The sequence below is a fragment of the Glycine max genome, chromosome 10 (genome assembly GCF_000004515.6).
Source record: "Glycine max cultivar Williams 82 chromosome 10, Glycine_max_v4.0, whole genome shotgun sequence".
In the NCBI taxonomy this organism is placed as follows: Eukaryota; Viridiplantae; Streptophyta; class Magnoliopsida; order Fabales; family Fabaceae; genus Glycine; species Glycine max.
The window spans coordinates 6933223-6944349 of NC_038246.2; the positions used below are offsets into that span (position 1 = coordinate 6933223).

Consider the following 11127-nt stretch of genomic DNA (forward strand, 5'->3'; position numbering starts at 1 on the left):
ACAAAAATAATCAGGTTCAAATTTGAAAGATGAAAAACAAAATTGACTAACGAAAAAAAATATATTTAATCTTTCTTTCTACTTGATTTAGTTCTGCAGGCAATTATTCTTTATATGTATTAATATTACTTTATTTGACTAACATTACAATTATTTGCCCACGAAAAGTTTACCATATGCGTTCTGTATTAATTTCTAATTAAACACCAATCAAAATTTTTTATCCACTCCAAGTCTATAAATTGAAATATCTCATTCCTATCATCTCCGCCGTAGGGGTGTGTGCTTCTTTACTTATTCTATAGAGAGTGCTTTGTGTTGTTAGTGAGTTCAGTTTCCATGGATCGTACGCTTGTTATGTCTTCACCTAATGTCTGTTCAAACACTAATGGTACCCTACATGTCCTAGCAAGTTTGCTCCATTTTAATATCATTACAAAATTATCTGCTGACTAATATGAGGAACCATGGTCGTTGTAGGTGGAAATCTCATGCGCAGGAAACATTCCACCATGGCCAACAATATATACTATCCAAGTATGTCTCTAATATTCTCAACTACTACTATAATGAACCTTTATTATCATTACTTAACTTCTTGTGTATCTCAGTCTTTCACATTTTTCTTTCATCTGCTGGCTTTACGTGAAATGTATTTGTAGAAGGAATCACTTTTATTCTTCATGGATGCAGCATTATAACAGACTAGTTTTTGTTTCACTAGTTTTGCATGTATTGACATTGATATGGTAATGATAGATTACATGTTAACTTTGAGATGTTATAAATTGAAGACTCAACTTTGGCTTTGGGGAGGTTCCAAGTTAAAAAGATTGGAGGATTATTTTTTATTTTTTTTAATTATTTTAGTACAAAATATTCATTCATTTTATTGATAATTAATATCCACTTAAAAATTTGTTTGATTATCTTTAATAAGATCTTTTTTTTTAAATTATATTTTTTTCATTTGTATGACTTTGATACAAAATCTTATTTTAGATGATTGAGTCCAGTAATAAAATGCCATCTAATTTTATATGATATTTAAAAAACTTAATTATAAATGTTTAATTTTTTGTTCTTCTAATTTATTTATTTTTTTCAATTTAATCCTCTAATATTGTTGTTCAATTAAATTCTTTATTTTTTTTCAAGTTCAATTGGGTTCCCTACTTTTTAGAATAGTTTCAATTAATTCCTTACCTTCAATTTTGACTAACGACATTAAGTGTGTAATGATATTGATGTCATTTTCTGTTTTTTGTCACCTAAACCCAGATTTAATGTTCGTCGAAATTCATGTTAAGGATTTAATTGAACATATTTCAAAAGATAGAAATTTTAATTGAACTCGAGAAAAATTAAAGGATAAAATTAAATAAAATAATAATTAGAGGACAAAAAATTAATTTAACCTTAAATTAAAAAAATAAAGTGTTAGAACATTAATTTTATGTTAATATATATATATATATATATATATATATATATATACTTTAAAGAAATTGTAAAATTAGAATATATTAATTCAAAATAAAATTTTTGTTATCTCCCCTTTTCAAAAACTATCTCCTAAATTATCTCTTACGATAAGATTGAAATAGTGTGTATCCCGTGGATGCACACGGTTAATTTTTTTTGTGAGACAAAGTAAATATTTTAATTAATTTGTATATAATAATAATAATATATAAACAAATTTATATACTCATTTTAAAAATACTGGATACACAAACCATATTTGAAGAAATTGTTTATTAATAATTAGATTTTACAATTACTAATTTAAATTTAACTATTTCCATTTAGTATTTATAATAAATTTAAAGTTTAAAAATCAAGAACTCAGTTATAACAATTTAATCTACATAGTTTACTTTTTTCCCAATTATTACTGTGTTTAATTTTAATAGTCTATATTGAAAGAGAAAATGAAACGATAATTTATATAAGTGATAATTAGAAAAGAGGAGGATTATTTGTTTCTAAAAATAAATATATGACTTTTTAATAAATTGTGGATCTAAAAATTAGCTGAAGAGCCATGATAAAAAAAACTGAAGAGAGTTACGAAATTAAATATTAAATGTTTTCTCATGCATTATATTTGTATTTATAAAAATATATAATATAAAATAGTAAAATAGATGAGATATAAAAATTAAAGGATCAAAACGAACTAAAAAAATAAATTATAGGGCCAAAAAATTAATTTAACCTTAAAATAAAAATAAATTTTTAGGACATTAATTTTATGTTAATATATTATTTATACTTTAAAATTGGTTTAATTAGAATATATTAATTCAAAATAATTTTTTGTTATCTCCCCTCTTCAAAAATTATCTCCTAAATTTGGAATGCACTAGGTGAATTCTTCGGTGAGAGACAGAATAATTTTATTTAATTTGAATGTAACAATATATAAACAAATTTATATAGTTTGTTTAAAAATATTGTACATACAATCATATTTTAAGAAATTGTTTGTTAATCAGTATAATTAGTATTTTACAACACATGAATATTTAACATGAAATTTGATATGCATGTATAAATTTTAGTTTTCATAAATGTTCCCCCTAGCATTGAAGTTTCTCCCCCCACCCTATATATATTACATATTTTTAACTTAGTTCTCTCACATACTCAATTAATGCATAGTTTTGGAAACAGAAACTTGCAATAATTCTTTAATGATTTATACTATAATTAAAGATAATCCATAAACATATTTTGAATTTAATTTGTGACATTTAAAGTATATTTCTTCCCTCCCATTATAATTACTGTTTAAGATAAAAAAAATTGAAAAAATTTTAATTTTTCATTGTATCATTAATTACTTTTTTTCATTTATATTTTTTATAATATTAACCGTAGACAATAAAATTTATAAATAAATTAATGATGATATAAAATTAATTTTATAAAATTATTATTTCTTTTTATTTATTTATTATTTTGTCTTGGTCTTATAAAACAACCTATAAGAGTATTATTTAGAACAGAGAAAATATATATTTTACAATGGCCTTAAAGACAATACTCAGATACTCTCATTGTCACAGAGAATCCTCATATATAACATGTTTAAACTATTTTCCTAAATGATTTATACTTCCATTAAAACTATTAATAGTTTTAAAACATGAATATACTCTCCCTCTTTTTTTTATGATCACTAAAACTATATCCATTATTTGGTGATCTCTAGCTTCTTGCGTATCAAAAGCTTCACAATGCCATAGGAAAACTCAAATAGAATGCAATCTTTTGAGGTCACAACAGTCAATTTTGAATCATCATTACAAATGCATTGAAGGAAGGCCTACATTTCAAGAATGCAATAGAAAATATGTTGTAAAAGCAGCCCATGCTATACCATCTTTTGATTCTGAATCTCACGCTTCCAGTCCCAAAAACATTTTGGACCCTGTCAAAAAATTCTTGGTTGCTTTGTACTGGTTTTGCAATCCTCACTCGATGATTGGCCGAGTAAGTTCAAACTTTTCTAGTATTCATAAATAATCGTCTAAAAATTTTTTAATACCTAATTTTGTATAAAACACCTCTTTGGATATAGTAATACCTAATTTTTTGTCTTTGCCCAGACATTAAGCGCAACATCTGGGTGTCTGCTTGCAGTGGAGAAATTGTCAGATATATCTCCATTATTTTTCATTGGTTTGTTACAGGTGAGACTTCAAATATGTTGTTTCTCTTTAAATTGTTAATTGTAAACTACCCTTGAATCTCATTAATCCATTTTGGACTTTTAAAATGTTTCAGGTCTTGGTACCCAACTTCTTTATGGATATTTATGTTAATGGTGTGAATCAACTGTTTGACCTTGAAATAGACAAGGTATCAAACTTACTACTAGAAATAATTAAATTACTTTTCTTAATTTCTTTAGGGCTTTTATATTGTTCCATTATAAAATATGATAACAGCGGGATTTTTCTATGGTTTATGTTTAGTTAGATTTTAAAAAATCATATAAAGACAAGGTGTACACGAGAGAATTTGCTCATACAACAATTTGAACAATTTAATTATATAATATTTACTACCAAACTTCATTCCATAATTTGGTTTGTCAAGGCTTCCTAATTATTATATCCTTTGATATGGTGGTGAAAACATGCAAACTTCTATTACTAATTTATGTTCCTTGTTTTATTGCAGATAAATAAACCATTTTTACCATTAGTATCTGGGAACTTATCCATTACAAATGCTGTCTTTATTGTAGCATCATCTGCAATTCTGGTGCCATATAGATCCATCCCTTTTTACAATAATATTTTTCAATCAAAATGATGAGCTTCATTGATAAGTAGAAGGAGACTTATTGTTTTATTCTATTTTTCAGAGTTTTTGGCTAAGCTTGATTATAGGTTCTTGGTCATTGATTTGGAACGTTGCGCTGTGCTTTTTGCTGTGGACTGCCTATTCAGTAAATGTGAGTTCTTTTCAATCGCATCTAAACTTCTTTTCCCTTTACAATATTTTAAGGTGTATGTTAATGTTTCGAAGGAAGGCATGATTTTTTTTATCACCAAATATTAATTGTTCATTATTTATTTTTTGTTAACAATATAAATTGAACCGTAATCTTTTCTTTCTTTTCTTCTTTTAATTAAAGAAGGAAAAAAAAGTTGCAACGGTTAGATAGAAAGTAGATCGAAAAGATGAAACAAAAGGAGTTAATTACTTAATAAAAAATCTTGTGGACTCCCATACTGTTGGAAAGAACCCAGCCTCTTCAAATCTCCATTTACAGCACTCGAGATAAAATGAAGTTTGCATATTTATAAAGGACCAAAAAGTTATTCAATTAGATTAATTATTAATTAATTTGCTTCAGGTTAAAAACTTATTATAATTAAAAATATTACTTTAGAATTTATATAATAATTATAAATTTATTAGTTCATCTTTTAATTAATATACACAACAATTAAAAAATATTCAAGAAGCTGAATTTTTTTCATTGTAGGATGTTAATATTTAGTACTAGGTTATCTAATCCTGTCTCACAACATATATATATATATATATATATATATATATATATATATATATATATATATATATATATGTATTTGTATTTTTATTATGTTCTAAGATTGAATTTTTTGAAAGTAAATAGAATTTTTTTTCTATTAGCCTGTTTGGATACAAGTCATAAACTCTTTTGAGGGCTTATGTCTTGTCTTAGAGGAATATTATTTTCTATAATCTTAATTATATAATCAAAATTATGTTTAACTTTGGTTGTTTTAGGAACATAAGATGTGTCCTGAGAGATTTCTGGAATATTCCAGTCATCTATATTTTAGTTTATTTCTTCGAATCAGACTTCTTATATTTTGGAGCGACCTCATAGGTCTAATTGTCATGCTCATTGAGCAAATTTCGGTTTCTTGAACTAGAATTTGAGGATGAAGATGATGAATTGGTATAGAAAGAAATTCGAGAAAATGATCGTAACAGGCGAGACATATTATGATTCATCCTCTGGTATCTTTGTCTTCATGTGGTTCCATAGAAATATTTTCATAAGATTATATATTACTAAGTTTTTTGGATCTGGAAAAAACAAAATTTTTAACTTTTTTTTTTCAATACAGTTTGAACATTACTCTTATAGCCACCAGTATATTATGTCTTAATATTTTATTTGAACAATACACCTTGGTCTTATTATCCTTTCTCATCCACGAGACTTACTGCTACAGTATCTTTCAACTAAAACATGGACAAAAATATTGTTCAAACACATACTGTTTAAATTAAACTTACTGTACATGGACAAAAACATTTATTGTACAGAATTTCAAATCCATGAAATTAGTTAACATATTTTCTTACGGATTATATTCTTACTTCCCAATCAAACTCTGATACCAAAGATCAGCGGAACGGGATCAACGGACAAATGAGAAGCAAGAATGCGCAACAAAATGATCAACAAAATGAAATTAACCAAAACTATTAAGTATACGAGAAATTAAAAAGTAAACATCATTAAAAGAAACATAAACGATGGTAAAACCGAATAGAATTCGTGAGGGGAAAGAAGAGAAGAAACTGAAGCGATGACAGAGCCGCACAGGATCAGTCAAATGGAAGAAGAAAAATGAAAAGAAAACTTAAAATTTATTGAAAGAAAAACTTACATAGAATATTTTAGAGTAGAACTTCTCTTTCTAAACTTGAAAATTTGTGTCTGAAAGAGTACCTCACAAATGTATCGAAGACTCCTTAAATAGACATACAATTCTATATATATATATAGAAATCTTTTCAACTAAAATTAATTGACCCTAAACATGCATTTAATTTCACGTTAGATTAGACATATCCACAACGATTAAATAATTTACAAATTGAGAATATTGTCTTATGGTAAATTTAATTAGTATTTTTTTATAGGTAAATATTAAAAAAATTTACTTATTTTTCTATTATTTTTATAAAAAATTAAATATCATTTTAATTAATATTCATTTATTTACAATTATTTTTATCTTTTTTTATTGATAATCATTTTTTCATTCTAAGATTAATTTCTTTTTCTCCGTTTATGTTATACCTCTGATTTCTTATTTCCCTCCACATATAATTCAACATCTAACCAAAAAGTTTAGAATTATAATTTTACGACCTCTTGGTTAGCCTAGCTAGGTAACAAGCACGATGTAAATATCGTGAATCTGTCCCTCGTGGTGGGCTGACAAGGTGAAGAGCATGGTGGAAGTTGGGAGGACAATTGTGGTTGTTAAACAGATACCATGTCATAAACCAAGTATTCCAAAAGCATATATGTGCATTAGAATGAGTTACTTTTTAAATTCCACAAAAATAAGTAAAGATATTAATAAGTTTATGAATTTAATCATTCACTATTATTTGATGAGAGTGCTAGAAATACACTATAAAGGAGTATTAGAAATACATCTTTTAGTACACTCCTTCAATTATACTCTTCCAATAATAAAGAATCGCTCATTTTGATGAAGAAAAAACTTATCTAATGATCATCGCATTGTTTGGAAACTTTTCAGGTGCCCCTGTTGAGATGGAAGAGATCACCAGTACTCACAGCAATGATTATGTTTTCTAGTTGGACACTTATATTTCCAATTACATATTTCCTTCACATGCAGGTGCTATCCTATAGCTAATTATGCTTTTATAGATCTTTAGTACTAAACGTAAAAATAATAGCAAATCTTGTCCCAATATTTTAGGGTTCAACTATTTGAATTCACCAATCAGAACTTAATATGAGATGTGAGTGAGAAAGTTGAAAGAAAGTTTCTTATAGAGAGAAAAGACGAAGATTCCCTTTCATTGCTTTAGTCTTATATATGTACATTTATTTTTAAGACTTAATTATAGAAGCTACAATTATCTCAGTTGAATAATAGAGAGCGTATACCTAACTAGTTGTCAATAAGTTAAAAATAGTTTACATGTATGTCATAAGCTATTAACTGAGATCACGCTCTGTATGCATGAATACATTTTTGCTAAATAGTCCTAGGAATGCTATATTATCTAACAACCCTTTCATGTTTTCAATTAACTAAAGGAAGAAATATATGTAATGAAGCCATATGTTTTTTTGTTGCTAATTCATGTAACAAATGTACAGACGTTTGTGTTCAAAAGGCCAGTTGTCTTTACAAGATCGTTGATTGTTTCTATGGTATTCTATGGTTTCTACTCTATAAGTTTAGCATTGTCCAAGGTAAAGGTTTTAATTTTTTCAGAACATACATATGTTTTCTAACATCAAGCTTTTGGTTCAGTATATGTGTGCTTAATGTAAAACCTTTTATTGAATTTATATAGGATATACCCGACATCGAAGGAGATACAAAATTTGGCATACGTTCTTTTGCAACACGTTTAGGTAAAAAAAAGGTATGGTTTTCAATTGCAACATCTTAGCAAAATTGGTTATATCCTCTTGTATAATTATTGGTTGTTCCTAAATAATCTTTGTTAGGTATTTTGGATTTGTGTTTCCCTATTCGAAGTGGCTTTTGGAGTTGTCCTCCTCGCAGGAGCATCATCTTCTTCTCCCCTCTGGATTAAAATTATTACGGTAATATGCTTATTACATATATAGGTTTCATTTATAGGTGTGTTGGATTTATTTGTTTTGCACCCTAGGATGGGGGTTTTGATTTTGATTAACAAGTGTTAAAATATAAAAAATAAAATTAAAAAATATTTGGTTATATCTTAAGTGATTTATAGAGACTCAGATTTTGTCTTAGGAATGTTTTTTTTTTAATATAATGAATTATTTCTTTATTTAATTTGGATTTGGGTTTTATTCTTAATATAATAAAAAATAGTTTTTTTTTTATCTTTTGTGACATGTTTTCACATTAATATTAATATCATTTTTATTATTGTAAGCATTTTGTTTGTTTTTCCAACCATTTCTAAAAGAAAATCTTTAAACTAATGAATCTAATACAAATAGTTACCATATAACAAGAAAGATTCTATTATTGGTAAGAAAATAGAAGAAATATAAAAAAAATGCAAAAGAAAATGCTCCCAACTAAGGTCCAAGCTGGAAAACTGATAGGAGTACACGTAATTTTTTCTCCCTTTGAACCTCAATATAGATACAATGTTTACTAGAGTGCAACAGACTTCATTTTGTTTGATATCGACACTTAAATGAATAAATATTTCGTAGAGAAAAATGTTTTATTGCATCGATTATTCCAATTTTATAATCTTGATAGTAGTGCCAAGGATAAAAATTGATCTTTAAAGAATGCATTCTTTCATAATAAAGCATACGTCTATTATTTTACATATTGCTATATATAAACTTATTTAAACCTTCCAATAATGTTGGAAATTTATTTCGTGATAATGTTTTAGGGTCTAGGAAGTATTATTCCTGCTACAATTCTCTGGTACCAGACCAAATATGTAGATTTGTCAAGTCCAGATTCGACCAGATCCTTCTATATGCTGAACTGGAAGGTAATTCTCTTAAAATCTGTTTACCATTTGAGGAGTTAAATATATCAAGACTATCACTTAAAACAAATAGCTATCTGATTTCTTTTCTAGTTTTTTGATAAATAAGGTTGTTTGCTTAATATGGCTTCCAACTTTCAAACGAAATACAAAACACGGATAAATTAGCTAAATTGTTGTTTTTTTTTTTTTTTGTGAACATCATCTTTTACAGCTAAGATGATACACTTAATCATATATCAGTCTAATTTCATCTTCCCATGAAAAATTCAACATCGTTCAAAGCATAGAACACATCAACACATGAATTATTGCCAATTTATCTATATAAATTTTTATTTTAAAGCGAAACAGCATCATGTATTTACATCTTGTTTTTCTCTTCTTTTTTTTTGCAGTTGTTGAACGTAGCATTCTTGTTCCTGCCTTTAATTAGATAAGGATGACACTGAAGACCAAGACAATGTTCGTAAAGCGTACAACAAAATAGTATAGATCTTTTGCACCTAAATTTATTAAAACAATAAAAATCATTAGATTTGTGTTCCATAGATATAAGTTCATGTATCATTAAGATTTTTCTTTACTTTTGTCGAAGATTTTATCATCTGTATCCATACCAACATTGGCCTTGATTGTCATATATTTCATAAGTGGAACAAGAAAATATAAACAACTTGTTATACTAAAAGTTTTAAGCGAAAAATAGTATTTTAAGAATAAAGTAAATGTTATTCAGTATCCTTATAACATTAGTTAAGAAATAAAAAAAATATATTTGTATTGGAATACGAAAAATTATGTCGTTCATGCCTTTATTTTTGTTCTTTTATGATTTTCATAAAAAAATATTTTTTTTCTTTTTATATTCTTAACCAAGTTCTTAATGACTCCAGTTAACAAAATCCAAAGAATAATACAGTGATAGTTTTTGTGTTTCTTTGTGTTGCAAAGAGTCATCCTATAAAAACGCTCAAGATAAAACCATTCCTATAAATAGGAATTGCTAAACACATTCTCAAATATACTAACAATATAAAATCATTCTCATATTGTTAGTAGAGTTGGCTGCAAAGTCAGTAATTTAATTACTTATACCCTATGGCTTGCATGATATTTGCCCTCAATCCATTCTCACGGTAATACAGCTAACACTTCAGCAACTCATCGAATTTCGTACTACTCCCCCACTGTCATGCCACCTTGCTTCAGATCTAGGAATTTCCTTTCTTTACACTTGCACAAATCCTCAGTAAAATACTTCTCAAGGAACTTCGCTTTGAATGCATCCCAAGTAATGATTTCTTCCATTATCGATACAATCTAACTCGTAAAACGCCATCAATTCTCTACTTCCCCATTGAACATGAAGGTTGCAAATTAAAATTAAAAGGTGACTTTATGCTTCTCTAACCACCAATGGGTTCCCTCAGGGTCGAATACCCCACTAAACTGGCGATACTTTGCGGATCCTACATCGCGATCTTCTATTGAGTGTTGCTAGGTGCATCCAGCATTATTGCTAGTGCATTCAACATTCTTTGAAAATGACAAAACTGTTCTTGTTAATTTCTTCCCTTACGGATCAAGTTGATCCGTAAATTTATTTTTAAGACTTATGGATTAACTTGATCCGTAAAAAATTTACATATCAAGTTGATCCGTAAATTTTAAAAATCAACTTACGGATTAACTTGATCCGTAAGGGGTATTTCTGTCTTTTTGTTATTAGTGCTAGGTGCACTAGTAATAATGGTGGATGCACCTAGCAACACTCTCTTTTGTCATATATTCTCTAGTACACAAGTCATTTGCTCCAATAGTCTTGGGTCGCATTGTTGTTTGCTAGCCAATTTTTTTATGAAAACAACACTACTAGTCCCCAAATAAACATCACATGTCACAATTATCTTAATCTCACATTGCTACAATAATGGACAACGTAACACACAACATACAAGTCTTGGACATAGTCATCATCTATTCTTTTCTCCACCTTCCAAAAAATCATCCATTTTTTCTCTTTCTGTTGCAAAAGAGTTCAACCTTCTTTTTATGCTTGAGTTTCTAGAGTACGAGTCCATTAATTATTTGAGC

The 11127-nt window shown here is 27.4% G+C and overlaps 1 protein-coding gene across 1 annotated transcript; it reads left to right on the forward strand.

Moving 5' to 3' along the window:
- Positions 1 to 229: 229 nt before the first annotated feature.
- Positions 230 to 9721, forward strand: LOC100778084 (glycinol 4-dimethylallyltransferase-like). Its single transcript, XM_041005679.1, has 13 exons — positions 230 to 391; positions 481 to 537; positions 3221 to 3501; positions 3618 to 3701; positions 3796 to 3870; positions 4195 to 4278; positions 4382 to 4471; positions 7080 to 7181; positions 7673 to 7768; positions 7873 to 7944; positions 8030 to 8128; positions 8929 to 9033; positions 9429 to 9721. Exons 1-13 carry the CDS (start codon positions 340 to 342, stop codon positions 9468 to 9470), a joined length of 1239 nt encoding a protein of 412 aa, XP_040861613.1. The 5' UTR covers positions 230 to 339; the 3' UTR covers positions 9471 to 9721.
- The last annotated feature ends 1406 nt before the right edge of the window (positions 9722 to 11127 follow it).

Excerpts from the sequence above, each read along its gene's own strand:
- LOC100778084 (XM_041005679.1), top strand. The coding sequence starts at position 340 with ATGGATCGTACGCTTGTTATGTCTTCACCTAATGTCTGTTCAAACACT. Across the intron at positions 3,871-4,194 it reads TTGACCTTGAAATAGACAAG|ATAAATAAACCATTTTTACC; the intron begins GTATCAAACTTA and ends GTTTTATTGCAG. Across the intron at positions 9,034-9,428 it reads TCTATATGCTGAACTGGAAG|TTGTTGAACGTAGCATTCTT; the intron begins GTAATTCTCTTA and ends TTTTTTTTGCAG.